Raw genomic sequence first — 22,107 nt, 5'->3', positions numbered from 1 at the left:
GCTCCATCAGTACTGTCTCTCTGACAATGCGGCGCTCCCTCAGTACTGACCATCTGAGAGAGCGGCGCTCCCTCTGCACTGTCCCTCCAACAGTGCCGCACTCCCTCAGTACTGATCCTCCGACAGTGTGGTGCTATCTCAGTACTAATCCTCTGACAGCGCAGTGCTCCCTCAATACTGTCCCTCCGACAGTGCAACGTTCCCTCAGTACTGTCCTTCCGACAGTGCGGCGCCCCCTCAGTACTGCTCCTCCGACAGTGTGGCGCTTTCTCACTACTAACCCTCTGACAGTGCAGTGCTCCCTCAGTACTGCCCCTCCAACAGTGCGGCGCTCCCTCAGTTCTGCCCCACCGACAGTGCGGCACTCCCTCAGTACTGCTCCTCCGACAGTGCAGCGCTCCCTCAGTACTGCCTCTCTGACAGTGCGGTGCTCCCTCAGTACTGCCCCTCCGACAGTGCGGCGCTCCTTCAGTACTGCCCCTCCGACAGTGCAGCACTCCCTCAGTACTGCCCCTCCGACAGTGCAGCAGTCCCTCAGTACCAACCATCTGACAGTGCAGCACTCCCTCAGCCCCACACTGGGGATGTCAGCCTGGATTATGTTTTCAAGTCTGTGGAGTGGGACCAGAACAGAACTCTGATCTTCTCCCTCAGAAGCGAGAGTGCTACTCAGTGAGCCACGGCTGACACAGAATGAGTAACAGGATCAAAGCCTGCAACAAAGTGACAGGCGGCATTCAGATACTGGGTGAAGCAGTTAAAGAAAGAAAGACTGTCACCTCTTATAGCATGTCCCAATACTGACACTGGGGTGTCGGCCTAGATTTTTGTGCTCAAGTCCCTGGAGTGGAACTATGAACCCAGGAACTTCTGACTCGGAGGCGAGAGTGCTGCCCACTGAGCCGCGCCTGATATAATAACAGATGATTGCACCTTTCTTCAATCTGCTCTAATTTTGTTGCTACAAGTAAGGGTGTATGAATGAATGGATTCTGGGCCAATAAAAAGCGACACTCGGAATAGGATCATGTCCTCGCGCCCACACGAAAGACACAACCAGTGCGGTGCGTGCAATTCAACACTGCCTGCCTTCAATTCACAGTTTAGTCAGCCTGCACTGCACGCCGCCTTTCAGGCCTGTTGAACACGAATTGGAATGCATTGCCCTTTGCAGACAGACCTGTGCGTGGGCGTTTAATGTGTCAACAGGAAACCCGCAGCGAGCCTCGACATGACGCTGTATTTTCCAGCCTGCTATTTTTAAAACGCAATTTCCGCAGGTGTGCCTTTCACATCTCTTGCGAGCCGGGCCCAGCGCAAAGATATCCCAGCACAGTGTTCAGTGTGCAGCTCACAGCAAGGGACTCGGTCACCGACAATGAGGTTCTTAACACCCTGCGCGCTGTTCCATCTCTTTCCAGGTCAGTCTTATGTGCTTCTAATACATGGCGGAATTCCAGTGTTTATCATTGAGCTAGTCAGACAAGTAGAAGATAGCGCGCTGTATTCTCTAATATTAGTGTTGTGTTGAAGGACTGGATTATCTCAGGCGAATGAAATTCGAACAAATGTCAATATTTCCATCTATCGGATGCCCCGTCTGCCCTATCAGGTGGAGGTAAAAGATCCCACGGCCACTATTGGAAGGAGAGCTGGGGAGTTCTCCCCGGTGTCCTGGGGCCAATATTATATCCCTCAATCAACATCACAGGTTACCTGGTCTTATCACATTGCAGTTTGTGGGAGCTTGCTGTGCGCAATTTGGCTGCAGCGTTTCCTACATTAGAACAGTGACTACACTTCAAACAAAGTACTTCATTGGCTGTAAATATCTTTCTTTCTTTCTTCCTTTCATTATTTCTTTCTTCCTTCCTTTCATTCTTTCTCCTGTTACAGGTTTAATTTTAACCCCCAGCATTTAACACATTTAGATATTAGAATCCATGATCATTAATGATCGGATGGTCCTATTCACAGTTTACTGCTGTACCCGTTTCTTTAGAGGGACCGGTGTTTATTTCTGCCGTGTAACAGACCCTCTTGTGAATATGTTCTTCTCTCAGTTATTGTCTCTCAGGCAGTTTTTGCCCAGAATCCGCTGGTTGAGACTCTCTCCGTTGGAAGTATCTTTAAGGTGGATTGTCACACGGGTTGGTTGACACCAGGAGCTGTAAACTGGTATAAGCGGCAGCACCGAGAGCCTCTGGAGCTGGTTTACACCGTGTGGAAGCACATGCCTCCTAAAGGAAGATTTTCCGGACAAGTTAATGACGAATCCAGTATTTACTCTCTGGTTGTGAAAGATGTCCAGAGGAATGATTCGGGGGTCTATTACTGCGCAGCTAAGAAATCTAGCGGAATGCCCTTTATATTCGGAAACGGCTCGAAATTCTTCATTGCAGGTAAGAATTGCGTTTGTTTCACTCATTTTATCATAAATAACGCCGAATTTACGTCGAGTAGTAATAGTATCTTAACCTCTCAAACTCCCCAGGGTCTCCGGAAATCTTTCTCTTAGCTCCACCGCCGGATGAAATTCCCTCTCTGGAAAGGGTCCCATTGATGTGTTTGGTGAAAAGCCCGTCTCCCGATTCACTTCCCATTCGCTGGAATGTTTCCGGACGGGTTACCGAGGGACGGAGCGATGCCGGGACAATAGACCCGGACGGGACGTACACTGTCAGGAGCCACATCAGCCTCTCGGCGGAAACTTGGAGCAGCGGCGCTGTCTGTACCTGCGCCGTTCCAATCAACTCCACTGGGGATCTGATCAGTGAAAGTGTCTCATCTCAGAGAGGTAACTCGTGGCAGTGACCCTTTACTAATATCTTCAATCCTGATGTAAATAGATAATGTTCCCACTTGTGGGGAAGAGCACAATTGGAGGCCATCAACATACGATATTGTCCAAGATATTCAATAGGGAATTCAGCAGAATCCTCTTTTCCCAAAGAGTGGTGAGAATGTGGAACTCGCTACCACAGGGAGTGGTTGAAGCGAATACTCTAGGTGCATTTAAAGGGGGAGGCTGGACAAGCATATGAGGGAGAGGGGAATAGAGCGTTACACTGATAGATTTAGCTGAGGAAAGACTGGAGGAGGCTCGAGTGGAGCATAAACGCTGGCATGGACTGGTTGGGCTGAATAGCCTGTTTCTGTGCCGTATATGCTATGTAATCCTATGTAAGCATTTTCATAATCTAAACTCCTCCGTCAGGTCACCTCTCAGTCTTCACTGTTGTAGAGAAAAGAGCCCAGCCTGTTCAATATTTCCTGATAGGCATAACGTCTCAATTCTGATATCATCTTAGTAAATCTTTTTGTATCTTCTCCAGTGTCTCTATATCCTCTTTACAATGTGGAGCCCAGAAATGTTCACAGTATTCCAGGTGTGGTCCAACCAAGGTTCTACAGAAATGGAACATAACTTCTCTGTTTTCAATTCTATCCCTCTAGAAATCAGCCTCAGTGCTTGGTTTGCTTTTTTATGACCTTATTAACCTGCGTCGCTACTTTTAGTGATTTGTGTATCTGTACCCCCAGAGCCCTCTGCTCCTCTACTCCATTTAGACACTTATTTTCAAAGGAGTCTGTGACCTCCTTACTCGTCCTACCCCAACGGTTTCTATCGAACGTTTCATCTAAGAGAGGAGAAAGATGTCACTTGGGCTACCGTAGACCAGATGTGTTGCGGACAAACGCTTAGAGTCTGTAATTTGAACTGAAAGTGGTGATCATTTGTAAATGGCTGGGCTAGTTAAGGAGAACCAGCACCGATTTGTGAAAGTGGAGTCGTGTTTAACAAATTTAAAGAGCTTTTGTAGAAGTTACCGATTGGATAGTTAAAGGGATTGCAGTAGATGTAAGGTCTATGGATTTCCAGAAGGCGTTTGATAAGGTGTCGCACAAGAGGGCTTTTGGGAAAAAAAATTAGACGTCTGGTGTGAAGGTGATGTGGCAGCATGGATGGAAAGTTAGATGACAGAAAAGAAATAAGGAGATAGGGTAAATGTGTATTCGTCGGATTGGCGACGTGTTGGGAGTGGTGCATTCCAGGGGACAGAGTGGGCTTTGGGATTCGTTTTGGATTGACACAGGAATATGGAGAGAGAGCCGGGTAATGGGATTAGTTTTGGATCCATCTAACAAAGAGCCGGCACAAACATGGAGGGCCTCATAGTCTCCTTCTGTGCCCCACTCTTCGATAGGTTCAAGGTTATATGGTTCTGTCTGTCTGTGTGCCTGTCTATTTCTTTGTCTGTCTGTCTGTCTGTCTGTCTCTCTATCTATCTATCTATGTATCTATTTGTCTACCGATCTATTTGTCTCTCTATCTCATTCTCTCTATCTATCTATCTATCTATCTATCTATCTATCTATCTATCTATCTATCTATCTATCTATCTATCTATCTATCTATCTATCTATCTATCTATCTATCTATCTGTCTATCTATCTATCTATCCATCTGTCTAACTATCTATCTATCTGTCTAACTATCTATCTTTCTCTATCTATCTATCTATCTATCTATTTATCTATCTATCTATCTATCTATCTATTTGTCTACCTATCTATTTGTCTCTCTATCTCATTCTCTCTATCTATCTATCTATCTATCTATCTGTCTCACTATCTATCTATCTGTCTATCTATCTATCTATCTGTCTAACTATCTATCTATCTGTCTATCTATCTATCTATCTGTCTAACTATCTATCTTTCCCTATCTATGTATCTATCTATCTCTCTATCTATCTGTCTATCTATCTATCTATCTGTCTAACTATCTATCTATCTGTCTATCTATCTATCTATCTGTCTAACTATCTATCTTTCCCTATCTATGTATCTATCTATCTCTCTATCTATCTGTCTAACTATCTATCTATCTGTCTAACTATCTATCTTTCTCTATCTATCTGTCTAACTATCTATCTTTCTCTATCTATCTATCTATCTATCTATCTATCTATCTATCTATCTATCTATCTATCTATCTATCTATCTATCTATCTACTTATCTATCTATCTATCTATCTATCTATCTCTATCTCTCTCTATCTATCTATCTTTACCTTCACTTATCCAATGATTTTCAGCAACATTTTAAATTTGTTCTCGTGATGTGGGTGACGCTGGTAAGTCTGTTATTGATTGTCCATCCCTAGTGGTCCTGAGAAGGTGGTGGTGGGCCTCCTTGAACCTTCTGCAAGAACCAGAAGGCTCGGGTTACGGGAATGTTTTCAATAAAAGGTTGTTTTGTTCTTTCTTCAGAGCCCCCGCTACAAACCAGCTGCAGATTGCTGCTTTACGGGAGTTCGGCGGCGGCGCTTCTCCTTCTGCTGATGGTTATTGTCACCGCGGGAAGGAGCTGCAGGAACCGGCGGTCAGGTAGCGGTTGTCGGGAGGCGCTCCAACTCTACGGCGCTCCCAATCAATCCATTTATTGTGCCATTGGCTCATCACATGCTAGTGGGCCGGTTCAGTGTGAAATGTGTTCATTTCGGCTGAGATTAAGTTTCTCTTTATATCAGGCAACACGGACAGCGATCAGAAATTGACGGATTGGAGACCACGTGCACAAGACAAGGAGGTAGATATGAAAAGAATTGTTTTTGCTAAACACATGTCGATAACTTGCACTGATTTTAACCCAATGTTTATGATTCATAGTTAATGAATCTATAAAACTTTGCATATTGAGCACTACAGAGTAACACTGTTTACCTTTAATGTAAAACTGCGAACGTAGATTAAAAAATATAGATCTGGATATTTTAAAACGCAGAATGATGATTCACCAGAGTGATGCCCGGGGATAAAGCGGTTAAATTATGAGGACAGGTTACACAGACTCGGGCTTGTATTCCCTCGTGTGTAGAATATTAAGGGATGACCTAATTGTGGTGTTTAAAATTATTAACGGATTTGGTGGCATAGATAGAGAGAAAGTATTTCCTCTGGTGGGGGGAGTCCAGAACAAGGGGGGCGTCACCTTAAAATTAGAGCCAGGCCGTTCAGGGGTGATGTCAGAAAGCACTTCTTCACACAAAGGATGGTGGAAATCTGGAACTCTCTCCCCCAAAAAGCTGTCGAGGCTGGGGGGGCGGGGGGCGTCAATTGGAAATTCCAAAACGGAGAGATTTTTGATAGATTCTTGTTGGGTAAGTGCATTAAGGGTTAGGCATCCAAGGTGGGTAGATGGAGTTAAGATACAGATCAGCCATGATCTGACTGAATGTAGGAACGTGCTCGAGGGGCTGAACGGCCTCCTCCTGTCACCATGTTCATATGATGATGATGTGGGCCATGATAATGGTTTCTGTTTGCTCTCATAGACTCTTTACGCCCACCTGGCGTTTAACGCGGTAACGACCCTTTGACGGGAAAGGAAAGCGAGCGCCTGCCGGATATGAAGCGTTGTGGAAAGTTCCCTCTGCTTTGCTCTCATTGTGCGATCAGTAAGACACGATGCTCAGTAACAATTCAAGCCAGCTTTTCCTCAATTGTGTGCTGCTTGCGCGTGCTTATGGGATCCATTGACAGGAAATTGTCAATCTCATTCAGAAGACCAACCAGTATAGTAGAGCCCTGAGGTGTGAACCCTTCCGAGAGACTTCGATACGCCGGGTTCAAGTCCCAAAGCACCGCAGAAATCCGACTATTGGAAGCAGTGGCGTGCAGCTAAAGTGTTCAATTGCTACCTTCAGAGTCTCACTGCGGCGATCTCACGTTCTGTGACCGACATGATGCACATTTATCAATAATTAACCCTCACTCGGAAGAGAGACTGACCAATGCAGAACCGGCGTATCGCCTACTGGAGAGTCTTAACGCCAAACAGAACCGACGCAATTTCAAGCGCATTTTGCAAATGGGAAATTTCGACCCAAAGCGCAAATTCTAAACATATTTAAATTCGCTCTTACACATCGTCTGCTACTCTTAAGATGGCACATCGCCTGCAGTTTCGGTTCAATATCGACATTTTTTTCCTGTCCTGTATTGGTGTTTTTAGATAGAGTTTGCGTCTTTGTAAGTGAGCACGATATTATTCAATTAATCTTTACAGTGCATCAGTGTCCGAGACCCAAACGCAATAAAATAGGTTTTCAAACTTCAGCATTGTGATTGTGATTGCAGCCCCAAGTTCATTCAGTCCAGATGCGATCAGTGTATCTCTAACGCCGATTTACAATGCACATTTATAGAGCAAATTTATGCGGTTCAAAAGAGGGTGTCAAACCGACTGGGCAGCTCAGGCACTGCCTTTGGATTTAGGCTGCATTGATATTAAAGCTGGAGTTTAGAAGAATGAGAGGTGATCTCATTGAAACATACAAAATTCTTACAGGGCTTGACAGGGTAGATGCAGGGAGCATGTTTCCCCTGGCTAGGGAGTCCAGAACAAGGGGTCAGAGTCTCAGAATAATGGCTCGGTCATTTAGGAATGTGTTGAGGAGAACTTTCTTCACTCAGAGGTAGTGAATCTTTGGAATTCTCTACCCCAGAGGGCTGTGGAGGTTCAGTCGCTGAGTATATTCAAGGCAGAGATCAATAGATTTTTGGACTCTAGGGGACTCAATGGATATGGGAAGAGTACAGGAAAGTGGAGATGAGGTAGAAGAGCAGCCATGATCTTATTCAATGGCGGAGCAGGCTCGAGGGGCCGAATGGCCGACTCCTGCTCGTATTTCTTATGTTGTTTTGTAAGTGGACCCTCAATGTTCACTGGCTCTTTCCTGGGAGTGAACTCTGTCACATTTACTATCGAATATACATTATTTGAAAGCCATCTGCTCTTTTTTAATGTATGGTTGCTTTTACCCACTATTAGTGTCTGTTAATTCTTTGAAAATACATTTTCAAATGTGGTAGAGTAGCTGGGGTGCAGCTACACAAATCACTAGAAGTAGTGACACAGGTTAACAAGGCCATTAAAACCAGCAAACCCAGCACTGGTGTTAAATTCTAGAGGGATAGAATTGAAAAGCAGAGAAGTTGTGTTAAACTTGTATCGAAGCTTGGGTAGACCACACGTGGAGCACTGTGTACAGTTCTGGTCTCCATATACCTTGGTTAGTCCACACTTGGAGCACTGTGCTCAGTTCTGGTCTCCATATGCCTTGGTTAGACCACACTTGGAGCAATGTGCACACTTCTGGTCTCCATGTACCTTGGGTAGACCACACTTGGAACATTGTGCACAATTCTGGTCTCCATATACCTTGGTTAGACCACGCTTGGAGAACTGTGTACAGTTCTGGCCTCCATAGACCTTGGTTAGACCACACTTGGAGCACTCTGCGCAGATCTGGTCTCCATAGACCTTGGTTAGACCACACTTGGAGCACTGTGCACAGTTCTGGTCTCCATATACCTTGGCTAGACCACGTTTGGAGAACTGTGTACAGTTCTGGTCGCCATAGGCCTTGGTTGGACCACACTTGGAGCACTGTGCACAGTTCAGGTCTCCATAGACCTTGGTTAGACCATACATGTAGCACTGTGTACAATTCTGGTCTCCATATTATAAAAAGGATATAGAGGCACTGGAGAAGGTGCAAAAAAAGATGTACAAGGATGATACAGAACTGAGAGGTTTTACACACCAGGAAAAATTGAACAGGCTGGGGCACTTTTCTCTAGAGAAGAGAAGGCTGAGGGGTGATCTGATAGAAGCCTTTAAGATTATGAAAGGGTTTGATAGGAAGAGAAGTTGTTTTGACTTGTGAAGTGACCAGAACTAGGGGCCGTCAATATAAGAGAGTCACTAATAAATCCAATAAGGAATTCAGCAGAAACTCCTTTACCCAGAGAGTGGTGAGAATGTGGAACTCGCTACCACAGGGACTGGTTGACGTGAATAGCATAGATGCATTCAAGAGGATGCTGGATAAACACATGAGGGAGAAAGGAATAGAAGGATATGCTGATGGGGTGAGATGAAAAGGGGCGGGAGGAGGCTCGTGTGGAGCATAAACACCGGCACGGACCAGTGAGGCTGAATGGCCAGTTTCTGTGCTGTGAACACTTTGTAACTTTGTAAAGCAGAACCCTTCGGCTGTAGCTGAAAGCGGTTTGCTGGCGATGTTAATAATTCGCAGCGGTAATACAATTCGCTCTTCACAATAGTAAATCGGTCAAATATGAGAGTAAAATTCAAAGGCTCATTCGCCGAAATGCTGTGATATATTTCGGGCACACCTTCGATTTCATATACATTTAAAAGCTGGGTATGAGGCCGTTGATGTGGTGATTAATGGAGAATTGAGCTGGTTATTAGGCTCTGATCTCATCGAGAAGCTCTTGTAATTCATGTACTGAGGAGATAGAAACATGCCGAAATTAACAATATTTTGCTGTCAAAATATTCTGCACAGATATTGCAGAGTATTTGGAGACACTTGTCACAAGGCCACTACAGGTGAAAAGGCCCTTCTGCCAAACGTAGCTCAGGAATCCAGAAAGATTCTGACCTTCTCGCCTATCAGGGCAACCAAACTGTTTCCGAAATAACTCCAGGGGTATTCATTCACACCACCCTACCCAGAGGACAATTCCATGTGCTGATCACTCGTTGAGAGATGAACCTCCAGACATCAGTCTTCACTTTGCCTTTTAGTAGCCTGAACTAATTATCCTACTAGCGACAGGAACAGAAGAACAGGAGGAGACCATTCAGCCTCTGGAGCCTGTTCTGCCATGCAATTACATCATAGTTGACCTGTATGTTAACTCCATCTAGCCACCTTTGTTCCGTAACCCTTAATACCCTTGCCCTGCAAAAATCTATTAATCCCAGTGCTGAAAATTTCAAGTAACCCCCAGCCTCAACAGCTTTTTGGATGAGAAGGTTCAAGATTTCCACTATCCTTTGTGTGAAGAAGTGCTTCCTGACATCACCCCTGAACGGCCTGGCTCTAATTTTAAGGCTTTGCCCCCTTATTCTGGACTCTCCCCACCAGAGGAAATGGTCGCTCTCTATCTACCCCATCGAATCCTTTAATCACCTTAAACACCTAAATAGGTCACTCCTTAATCTTCTAAAGTCTGGAGAATAGAAGGCTAGTCTATGGAATCTGTCCTTAGAATTTCACCCTTTTTGCCGCGGTATCATCTTGGTGAACTTCGATCTGCTTTATGGAACCCTACAATATAAATTAACATTAACAAGAACGCAGTTGTTATGAATTTGTTTAAAACCTCATGCGATTTATTGGACAGTTTCTGACAGGTGGATTTCAAAATGTCTTTGAAAGGAACAGTTTTTATTGCTCCTGAATCTCATTCGGTTGTACATGCTGATTCCAAACTAATCAGAAGGGGAATACTTAGACTGATCGGACTCTGATGGATAAAGCAATATAACCACCTATGGTGCAACCAGTCTCTGGCTTAATATTCTCTCCCAATACAGTGCAAACCTGGGATCTTGAACATAGGAATTGCTGGACGAGAAAAGGCCAAGGTTCACCGAGTTCACCTTCTACCATCCTGGTAGTCGCATGATACATTGATAATGGGGTTGTCATGGCAATCCATCCCTATCCACGAATCTACAACAGATCCAGACCTGACGTGAGCAAACCCCCTGTGGTGGAGAGTTTTAGGAAACCACAGGTCCAACAGTCACCCATTCCTCCCAAGCCAGGCTACACTCACTAACTATCTCTGACATGTAGTTTTGATATTATTACATATAGCAAAACACACTAGCCCAAATGTAAAATGGAACGAGGCACAATTCCGCGCATTTCTTCCCGCGATTCTCTCCGGTTGTGGTCTTAGTCTGAAAATGATTAAGCATCTCGCTTCTCAGACAGAGGATATCGCCACTAACAGTATCTCAATTCATGACATAGGAACATAGGAACTTAAGAAATAGGAGCAGGAATAGGCCACTTGGCCCCTCGAGCCTGCTCCACCATTCAATAAGATCATGGCTGATCTTGGGCTGAAAACCACTTCCCTGCCCGCTCCCCATAACCCTTCACTCCCTTATCTTGCAAAAATCGGTCTATCTCCACCTTAAATGTATTGAATGACCCAGCCTCCACGGCTCTCTGGGGCAGAGAATTCCTTCGATTCACGACCCTCTGAGAGAAGAAATTCCTCCTCATCTCAATTCTAAAAGGGCGACCCTTTATTCTGAAACTATGCCCCCGAGTTCTAGTTTCCCCATGAGGGGAAACATCCTGTCTGCATCTACCTGGTCGAGTCTCCTCAGTATCTGATATGTTTCAATAAGATCACCTCTCATTCTTCTAAATTCCTAAGAGTATAGGCCCAACCTGCTCAACCTTTCCTCATAAGGCAAACCCCTCAGCTCTACAATTAACCTAGTGAATCGTCTCTGAACTGCCTCCAATGCAAGTATATCCTTGCTTAAATAAGGAGACCAAAACTGTACGCAGTACTCCAGGTGTGGTCTCACTAATATTCTGTACAGTTGTAACAGGATTGCCCTCCTTTTGTACTCCAAACCTATTGCAATAAACCGATATTTCCAGCTCAATAGTCATTGAAGTTTTATCCTGATCACATTTAATTATAAGTGAAGTATTGATCGATAGGAACCTCTCGTGCATTGTTACATTCGAAGAATAATTTATTGTATTTATACACAAGCATTTACAAATAAAATTATTGTTAATAACTGGAGCTGCAGGATGAGCAGGAAAGGTTCAGAGAAACACCAAACCGAGAACTCCCTGCTCTTAATGTTTGTCTCACACTTGAATTACACTAATGCAGTGGAATATCTTTACAATACTCAAAGCACGTTCGTTTACATTGAACAGAAAGAGTCTTTGCAAGCTCTGGCGAGTGCAGGCAGATAGTTTAGATGTTTGACGGGAGTCACCATGGCTCCTTTTTTCCCCCCGCAGGCTGTGGGTTCTTTTGTAAGTCCGGTCTCCTCCCGCATCCATCCATCGAAACCCGCCGGGTTCTCATCCGCGACCCGTCTTCTTTTTTGATGACTTTTCCGAGGCAGCAAATTCCAGAGAGGCGTAAAGTATCTGGTCTCGAGGGCCGCCCTGAGAGAGGAAAATATATTAAACATTGACATTTCAAGATATTTAAAGGCAGGTCAAACTATCTGGTCATGCAGCCGTGTTTCATGTAATCAGAGAATGATGCAGCACAGAAGCAGGCCATTCGGCCCCTCGAGCCTGCTCCACCAATCAATAAGATCATTGCTGATCATCGACCTCAACTCCACTTTCCCGCCCGATCCCCATATCCATTGATTCCCTTAGAGTCCAAAAATCTATCTATCTCAGCCTTGAATATACTCAAAGACTGAGCATCCACAGCCCTCTGGGGCAGAGAATTCCAAAGATTCACAACCCTCTGAGCGAAGAAATTCCTCCTAAACTTCGTCTTAAATGACCTACCCCTTATCCTGAGACTGTGGCCCTTAGTTCTATACATTCCAGCCAGGGAAAACAACCAGCATCTACACTGCCAATTAATCCACTTCAGAATTTTGTATGTTTCAATGAGATCACCTCTCATTCTTCTAAACTCCAGAGAGTATAGGCCCAATCTAAACAATTTCTCATCTAGGGCAGCCCTCTCATCCCAGGAATCAATCTAGTGAACCTTTGTTGCACCGCCTCCAAGGCAAGTACATCCTTCCTTAGATAAGGAGACAAAAACTGTGCACAGTATTCCAGGTGTGGTTTCACAAAGGGCCTGTAGAATTGTAGCAAGACTTCCTTACTCTTATACAGACCCACTCAATAACTCTCTCACACACACACACACACAATCAACCACACCCAGACAGAACCACACACACACTCAATTACACACACATACACACACTCAAATACACTCATACTCACACTCAGTGACACACGCACAATCAGTCATACCCAGACTGAATCACATGTCATCACACGTCCTATAAGAAAGAAAGACTTGCATTTCCACAGCGTCTTTCATGGCCTCAGCACGTCCCAAAGCACTTTACAGCCAATGAAATACTTTTGAATTGTATTTACTCTTGTAATGTATCAAACGTGGCAGCCAGTCTGCGCACAGCAAGCTCCCACAAACAGCAATGTTTTTTAATAATGTTGGTTGTGGGATGACTATTGGCCCAGGAAACCAGGGAGAACTCTCCTATGCTCTTCTTCGAGACAGTGATGTGAGTTATTTTACATCCACCTGAGAGGGCAGACAGGGCCTCAATTTAACATGTCATCTCAAAAAGGCACCTGCGATGGTGCAGCACTCACTTAGTACTGCCCCAACGACAGTGCAGCACTCCCTCATTACTCCACTCTGACAGTGTGGCGCTCCCTCATTACTGCCCCTCTGACAGTGCGGCGCTCCCTCAGTACTGGCCCTCCGACAGTGTAGCCCTCCCTCAGTGCTGCCCCTCCAACAGTGCAGCGCTCCCTCATTACTGCCCCTCAGACAGTGCGGCTCCCCCTCAGTACTGCACCAACGACAGTGTAGCACTCCCTCAGTACCGCACTGGGAGCAACAGCCTAGATTTTTGTGTGACGGCATTCTACCCAGAACATTAACCTATCCCTTCTATTGTTAGATGGGAAGAGGGCTGCAGGATTTGTTTTGTTTCCAGTTGGAGCAACAAGTGCGATTCGCTGCAAATTAAAATCATCTGGACGATGACCTGCTCAATGCCAACCGTGTGAAATATCCCACATGCGGCGCACTGCACCTATCCTAGAAATCATCAAGTTCCTGTATATTATTGCAACAGGTTCACTGAACTTACGTACATGTATTGCACCCTGATGTGTTCACTTCGCCTCCATTTGATGGGTGTCACCTGTGTATTAACAGTTAAGAATATGAATTTAAATATTATCAATTCTGGCTAATCTATATCTAATATTATAGAGGGACCATGTGCCAATGGGCCCCTAATATGCCAATGCTCCAGCAATATGCCAATGGTACCCCAATAAGCCAATGGTCAGCCAATGGTCCAGTAATATGACAATGGTACCCCAATAAGCCAATAATCCCCCAATATGCTAATTGTCCACCAATACCCCAATGGTACCCCATTATGCCAAATATCCCGCACTATGCTAATGGTTCCCCAATACGCCAATGGATGGACATGGATGATCCACCCCCGGTCTCTGGCGTCTATTGTCCATCTGATACATAATTGTCAGCATTAATAACCAATAATTTGCCTTTCTGGAGATTCGGCAGACAGGAGAACGATGGCAGGACATTTTGATGGTGGGAAATGAACTTATTGATCTTTGAAATATCCCACAATTGATGTTCTATCTGCACCAACAATTCAATCCAACTCACTCAAGTGTCGCTCATTTCTTCCCGCTCTTGTCGTTCCCTCTCTCAAACTAAAACTGTATGCAAACAAAAATTTTAAACAAGCATTACTTCATGTAAATCCTTGGTAACATGCCATAAATATTGTGAACAGAATTGCGGAATGGACTTTGAATCAATCTTAAAAGAACGTGGGAAATGTTCAAATTGTAGTCGGGCTGAACTGGTTTTGACACAGTGTTAAATACAGTGAGACTGTTACTGAGGAACTTTGTAAATGGTTCAGTTACTCACCTTTCCTTGTGGGGTCTCTTGACTCGTTCTTCTGAAATAATTAACTGCAATTAGCATTTAACGCTTCGAGAAGAGAATCACATTAAACAAACATTTATTAAAATCTTCCTCATAAAAATAAATTCTCACCTGATCTGCCGCTTTTATGATTCTAAATCAAAATGAGGATCAATACCAGAACCAGGATCACCGTGACAGTTATGGCAATGGGAAGGGACGGAATGCAGCACTCTACAGAGAGAAACACTTAGAAAATGCAGCTGGATCAAATCATTACTTTCTGGGATTCTCTTATGAGAAACTTGACGCAGTTACAATGAAGGAGCATCAGACTCGGGGTGTGAAAGGAAAAAACATCCAATGCGACTAATGTTGGACAAGTGAAAGTTGAGACAAATTGACAGACGGCACTCTCAGTATTGCCCCATAATTTTAATAATGCACAATCAAAACATACTATATGAAAACTGAATCATAGAATGATTACAGCACAGATGGAGGCCATTCAACCCATCGTGGCTGTGCCGGCTCGTTGGTGGAGCTACCCAATTAGTCCCATCCCCTTCTCTATCCCCATAGCCCTGTTAATGTTATCCCTTCAAGTGTTTATCCAGTTCCCTTTTGAAAGTTACTATTGAATCTGCTTCCACCGCTCTTTCAGGCAGCGCGTTCCAGATCACAATAACTCGCTGCATAAAAAAATTTCTCCTGATGTCGCCTCTGGTTCTTTTGCTAATCACCTTCAATATGTGTCCTCTGGTTACCGACTCTTCTGCCACTGGAAACAGTTTCTCCTTATTTATTCTATCAGAACCCTTCATGATTCATGATTGACCACCTCTATTAAATCTCCCCTTAATCTTCTCTGCTCTAAGGAGTACAATCCCAGCTTCTCCAGTCTCTCCACATAACTGAAGTCACTCTTTCCTGATACCATTCTGGTAAATCTCCTCTGCATCCCTCTCCAAGGCCTTGACATCCTTCCTAAAGTGTGGTGCACAGAACTGGACACAATACTCCAGCTGGCGCCCAAACATTGCTTTATAAAGGTTTAGCATAGCTTTCTTGCTTCTGTACTCTATTCCTCTATTGATAAAGCCAAAGAGTCCATATGTTTTTTAATAGTTTTCTCGACTTGTTCTGCCACCTTCAAAGATTTGTGCACATATAACCCCCATGTTTTATGAGTGATAAACTGGAATGATTACCCAATTTAACTGAGGCTTCATAACCCGATTACATGAAAATATATTCCACGGGGAAAGTGGTGATTGATAAGGAGGGTTAGTTCTTCAAAACAGGAAACGAGAAAATAAACAGGTGGAAATGAGCGAGAGTCTGATCCCAGCAGATGTGTTCAGCCAACTATTTCACGGCATCTCTTGACTAGTTTCAGGTCAGAAAGCACGCTCACTCCAATCCATTCCATCGCCCGTCTCCGCCCTTGCCTCAGCTCATCCGCTGCTGAAACCCTCATCCATGACTTTGTTACCTCCAGACTTGACTATTCCAATGCACGCCTGGCTGGCCTCCCAGATTCCACCCTACATAAACTTGAGGTCATCTAAAACTTGGCTGCCCGTGTCCTAAACCGCACCAAGTCCCATCCGCCCATCTCCCCATTGCTCGCTGACCGACATTGGCTCCGGGTTAAGAAGCACTTCGATTTCAAAATTCTCATCCTTGTTATCAAATCCCTCCATGACTTCGCCCATTCCTATCTCTGTAAACTCCTTCAGCCCCACAACCACCCGAGGTATCTGCACTCCTCTAATTCTGCCATCTTGAGCATCCCTGTTCAAAATCGCTCAACCTTTGGTGGTCGTGCCTTCTGTTGCCTAGGCCCTAAGCTCTAGAATTTCCTGCCTAAACCTCTCCGCCTCTCTACCTCTCTTTCCTCCTTTAAGACGCCCCTTAAAACCTACCTCTTTGACCAAGCATTTGGTCACCTGCCCTAATTTATACTTATGGGGATCGGTGTCAAATTTGTTGTATTAAAATACCCTTGTGTAGCGCCTTGGGAGGTTTTACTACATTAAAGGCGCCATATAAATACAAATTCTTGTTGTTGTTGTTGATGCGCTGCCTGAGAAGTTGATTCACTAATAACTTTCAAAAGGGAATCGCATAAATACTTGAAGGCGAGAATCCTGCAAGGGCTGTGGGGAAAGAGCAGGGGGGATTGGGATTAATTGGGTAGCTCTTTCAATGAGCCAACACAGGCACGATGGGCCGAATGGCCCTCTTCTGCGCTGTATCTTTCTAAGATGACACGCAGAAATATAAAGTCAGCCAAGAGCGGAGAAAGTTTTTACAAGACCTGTGAGGAAGGGCAACCGCAGCTTATTTCAATGTATTTTATAACAGACTGACCACGCTATTTCTCCTAATATATAGATACTCATGCTTATCCCGTGGTGTTGTTTTATTTACAGACTTCAGGCGCTTAGGAGCGAGTGAACTACTCCAACTGACGCTAAAGCTGAATACTGACCTTCGCTATACAGATCACCGACTCACCTGCCACTGTTTTGGGGAGCGACACGCTCTTGGCCCAAGAGTTGTCCTTGAAACCCAGCTCAACAATACAGGTGCAGACCCCGCCGCTTCTCCAGGCTTCCCCCGAGCCCATCACATGGCTTCTGATGCTGTAGGTCCCGTCCGGGTCCAGTGTACCGGAATCGCTCCGTCCCTCGGTCACCTGGCCGGTAACGTTCCAGTAAATAGCAATCTGGTTCGAGGAGACGCCAGTGACCAAACACACCAAGGGGACGGTGTCCCTTAAATGCGGCTGCCCCGGTGGAGCAAACACCAGCACAGCCGTCTTGGGTGTAGAACTGTCTGGACAGGGATTGGGACACAGTTAACTCTTAGTTTACACCGAATTGCTGTGCATGATCTGAATTCAATTTGGTTTCGCTCTTACCTCCAACCAGCAGTGTCGATCCATTCTGAAGTGGTGCATAGCCATCCCGATCAGCACAGTAATAGGAGCCAGTGTCAGCCACCTGCACATCGCGGATTTCCAGGATCAGGATATATTTGGTGTGTCCTCTTTTAGAAGTAAACTTGCAATCGGTCCGATTACAGAATGGGATATCGATTAGTCTCGGGGCTTCGCCCACACACTGCTTGTACCAGAAATAGCTATTGACAAATTCCACTTCATAATTCTGGTGACATTCCAATTGAACTGACTGCCCGACTCCGGCTGTCACTGTGAAGGGGCTCCGAGACAGAAAGTGCTGAGACTCTGCAACTAGAGGGATTATTGTTACATTAGAACTGATTATTGAGCGATAGAAAGAAGCCGCGTTGAAACACTTCGCCTGTAATTTAAGAACAGCATAATTATTGCCTTCAGTTATTGCTGGTTATATCCATTCTCTAGTTCCCCTTTACTTCACCTTACAGAGGGACTAGAAAGTAAACCAACATTATCAACAACAACTTTCTTTCATACAGCGCCTTTAACGTCATTAAACGGCCCAAGGCGCTTTACAGAAATTTAACACCGAGTCACAGAATTAGAGTCACAGATATTAGGGCAGGTGACCAAAAGCTGGGTCAAAGAGGTAGGTTTTAAGGAGAGTCTTAAAGGAGGAGAGAGAGGCAGAGAGGTTTAGGGAGGGAATTCCAGAGCTCGGGGCTCAGGCAGCTGAAGTTTCGGCCCGCCAGTGCTGGCGCGATTAAAATTGGGGAAGTTTAAGAGGCCAGAATTGGAGGAGCGCAGAGATCTCGGAGTGTTGCAGGGCTGGAGCAGGTTACAGAGATAGGGAGGGGGAGAAAATATCAGCCCGAATGCTATTAGCTGGGTCACATTTTCAACTTAGTAAGCACAGTCCATTGTTTCCAGTTTTTGCCTGATTCCAATTGGAGATCGCGACCGTGGCTCACTCACCGTAAGGCCAGAACACGTCGACAATGAGGATCAGGGAAAAAGCTTCCTTGAACATCTGGAGGCCGGAACCGCACTCAGTTATTCCCGTGCTCGCTCACAACATTCTGCAGTGGGAGTGGGCGCCGAGTGACCCGAGCGCACACACAGTTGGTTACACCCCCTTCAGATGCGGTGGAAACTATTACGAGCTAAGCCTTTGGGTGAAGTATCCTGTTGCATCGCACGTCTCATGCATTTTACATGTGGGCAGCGTCTGTGCGTCAGAGCGATCAGTCTAATGCAAATTGCAGAGTGGCCATAAAGAGCTTTCGATTATAGTTCGGAGAGGGTGACAGAAAGGTCATGGTATGGATGTGTGCATTTGTCATTGTTCTGAATTTTAATTTTGGCTGTTAAAGTTTAGAATTGTATTTACTTCATTCACGGGATGTGGGCATCACTGGCAAGGCCGGCATTTATTGGCTACTCCTGGTTGCTCTTGAGAAGGTGGTGGTGAGCCGCCTTCTCCAACCGCTGCAGTCCGTGTGGTGAAGGTGCTCTCACAGTGCTGTTAGGGAGGGAGTTCCAGGATTTTGACCCAGCGACGGTGAAGGAAAGGCCGATGTATTTCCAAGTCTGGATGGTTCAAAATCATGAGGGGTCTGGACAGAGTAGATAGAGAGAGACTGTTCCCATTGGCAGGAGGGTCGAGAATCAGAGGACACAGATTTATGGAGATTGGCAGAAGAACCAAAGCGGACATGAGGAAAAACGTTTTTATGCAACAATTATTTAGGATCTGAAATGCACTGCCTGAAAAGGTGGTGGAAGGAGACCCAATTATGGCTTTCAAAACGGAATTGGATAAGTATCTGAAGGGAAATTAATACAGGGCTACGGGGAAAGGGCGGGGAGTGGGACTAGCGGAAGTGCTCTGGCAGAGAGCCGGCACGGGCTCGACGGGCCGAATGTCCTCCTTCTGTGCTGCAACCATTCTATGATTCTATGAATCTATATGTGTGACTTGGAGGGGAACTTGGAGGTGGTGCTGTTCCCATTCACCTGCTGCCCCTGTCCTTCGAGGTGGTGGTGGTCACGGGATTGGGAGGTGAAAGCCAGAGGTTCAGAATGTAATCCAAAAGCAGTCACGACACGGAAGCGTTTCCAATCACCGAATAAATGAGGGACATTGAACCCTGGCTGCAATCTGTTAGCAGCATCGTGAATAAGGACGACTTATGGTCGCTATTGCTATTGCACAGTAAAGGTATTCCAGAAAGTGCTGGCTTGCGATTTCACCGGAAATACTTATCAGAGGAAATTCAGCAGGTGGCCGACAGAGCAAATCTCCGAGAATCTGCACTGGCCAAATCCTTAGAGCATTGAAACCTAGGGACGGTGGGTTTCTGAGAATTTGATGTAAAGACACTTTTCTTTATCTTTTGATCAAAGTAAGAAGCTGGTCGTTTATTTTTATTCATTCGTGGGATGTGGGCATCGCTGGCAAGGATGGCATTTATTGCCAACCTTTAATTGTCCTTGAGCAAGTGGTGGTGGACTTCCTACTTGAACCGCTGCAGTCCGTGTGGTGAACGTACTCCTACAGTGCTGTTAGGGAGGGAGTTCCAGGATTTTGACCGAGCGACGATGAAGGAACGGTCGATATTTGCCCATGTCAGGTTGGTGTGTGTGAATTGGAGGGCGGAACTTGGAGGTGGTGGTGTTCCCAAGCGCCTGCTCTCCTTGTCCTGCTAGGGGGTGGAGGTCGCGGTTTGGGAGGTGCTGTCGGAGAAGCATTGGCGAGTTGCTGCAGTGCAGCCTGTATGGAGATAGTACACACTGCAGCCACGGTGCGCCGGTGGTGGAGGGAGTGGATATTTAATGAATGATATTGATGTCAGAATAGTATCAATTACTCCTGTGCAAACACCGGGCAATGCAGATAAACAGGACCCAGTGTCACATGGAAGGAGAGGCTGTAAATGAGGTCAATATACTCGAGTCTGCTCTCTGTTCAGTTGAATCTACCCTCCGTGACAACTGTCTTCTGCGTGCGGTTGAACATGGTGCCTCACTGTTTGACCTTTCTGTGTGTGAGCGGCTCACCTGCAGAAACAGGAAATCCACAGAGAGCATTTAGCTCGGCCATTATTTTCCAGCTCAAGTCAGAATCTCGGCCAGCCGTTTCCCCAACTCGCTGCACTTTGCACATATTTTCGCAAGCGGCCCGAGCAGCGTGGTCTGTGGTATTCAGAGCAACAGGCGCGGTCACAGCCAAAGCGCCTCTTCGCTGCCAACGAGCTGTCCACTCTCTGCTTCAAGGCCAGGCTCGCTTCTTTTTCAGCTGAGGTCAGGCATTTCCGCATCACTGTTCAGAAATTCAGTAAGGTACTAAAATGGTCTTCTCAGTTCAAAACCAGTTCTACCAGTAATTCATTCTAAAATTAAAACTGAAGTAACTTTCTCTTATCTGCCAGTTTCCATACCGCTTCATCCTTCTGAAGATGGCGACCCTTGACTTAGGTTCCTTCGGCGCCTTCCATAGAATTACACAGAATGTGGAGCACAGACACAGGCCATTCGGCCCCACCAGTCCATGCCGGTGTTTATGCTCCGCACCAGTCTCCTCCCGCCCCTTTTTATCTCACCCCATCAATATATTCTTATATTCCTTTCTCCCTCATGTGTTTATCTAGCTTCCCCTTAATTGCATCGAAGCTATTCGCCTCAAACACTCAAAGGAATCTTTCGCCCCATGAACAGAGAGCCGACCGCAGTCTCCGTCATCTTAATTTCCATCCAATCCCCATTATCGCTCTGAATGGAAACAAAGCGAATCCATCAACCGCACTGGCATCTACTGATAGAAATGATCAGTTAATGATTTGGGCATAATGCCTTCGACAGACACTCCTCCGCAGCGTAATTCCAACAGTTTTTGTTTGTATTTCAGATACCCAGATGTTGAAATATTTTTATTACCTCTACAGGTGTCGAGGCCCCCGCCCCGGCCCCCTGCGGGGTGATTGATTTTAATACTTTAGCCACAGGAATTATTGTAGCGATGCAGAAATGCGACGACAATCCTGGATAATTGTGAAGATAACTCAAACTATGTTGCTAAATGGCTTCCATGCTAAGTCGGTATGCAAGACTTAAGCAGGCATTTATGTGCGTGCGTATGTCTGTGTTTATATTTGGTGAGTGTGTTTATATTTCTGCGTGTGTGTGTGTGTGTGTGTCTGTGCGTCTGTGTGTGTGTGTGTGTATATATACGTGTGTATGTATGTGTGAGGATGTCTGTGTGTATATATGTGTTTCTGTGTGTGTGAGAGTATTTTTCTTTATTCACGGGATGTGGGCGTCGCTGGCAAGGCCAGGATTTATTGCCCATTCCTAATTGCCCTTGAGAAGGTGGTGGTGATCCACCTTCCTGAACCGCTGCAGTCCATGTGGTGAAGGTGCTCCCACAGTGCTGTTAGGGAAGGAGTCCCAGGGTTTTGACTCAGCGACGATGAAGGAACGGCCGACATATTTCCACGTCAGGATGATGTGTGACTTGGACGGGAACTTTGAGGTGGTGGTGTACCCATGCGCCTGCTGCCCTTGTCTTTCTAGGCGTATGTTTACGTGTGTAGTTG

At 45.5% G+C, this 22,107-nt stretch overlaps 1 protein-coding gene and 1 pseudogene across 1 annotated transcript; one reads left to right on the top strand and one right to left on the bottom strand.

Moving 5' to 3' along the window:
• The first annotated feature begins 1,336 nt into the window (after positions 1-1,336).
• LOC147086471 (immunoglobulin alpha-2 heavy chain-like) lies at positions 1,337-6,386 on the top strand. The gene is made up of 6 exons (XM_085978258.1): positions 1,337-1,421; positions 2,064-2,402; positions 2,495-2,797; positions 5,278-5,394; positions 5,538-5,596; positions 6,342-6,386. The coding sequence occupies exons 1-6, from the start codon at positions 1,379-1,381 to the stop codon at positions 6,384-6,386; spliced, it is 906 nt and encodes a 301-aa protein (XP_085834384.1). The 5' UTR covers positions 1,337-1,378.
• A 3,705-nt stretch (positions 6,387-10,091) lies between these two features.
• Positions 10,092-20,678, bottom strand: LOC147086470 (immunoglobulin alpha-2 heavy chain-like; annotated as a pseudogene).
• Positions 20,679-22,107: the final 1,429 nt, after the last annotated feature.

The sequence above is a fragment of the Somniosus microcephalus genome, unplaced genomic scaffold (genome assembly GCF_052327205.1).
Source record: "Somniosus microcephalus isolate GS21.2 unplaced genomic scaffold, FLI_Smic_1.0 unresolved_chr7, whole genome shotgun sequence".
NCBI classification, from domain to species: Eukaryota; Metazoa; Chordata; class Chondrichthyes; order Squaliformes; family Somniosidae; genus Somniosus; species Somniosus microcephalus.
This window is presented reverse-complemented; position numbering and strand designations above follow the sequence as displayed.

Coding starts and splice junctions, on each gene's coding strand:
- LOC147086471 (XM_085978258.1), top strand. CDS start 1,379: ATGAGGTTCTTAACACCCTGCGCGCTGTTCCATCTCTTTCCAG. Junction 2,798..5,277: donor AAGTGTCTCATCTCAGAGAG/GTAACTCGTGGC, acceptor TTCTTTCTTCAG/AGCCCCCGCTACAAACCAGC. Junction 5,597..6,341: donor CACGTGCACAAGACAAGGAG/GTAGATATGAAA, acceptor TTGCTCTCATAG/ACTCTTTACGCCCACCTGGC.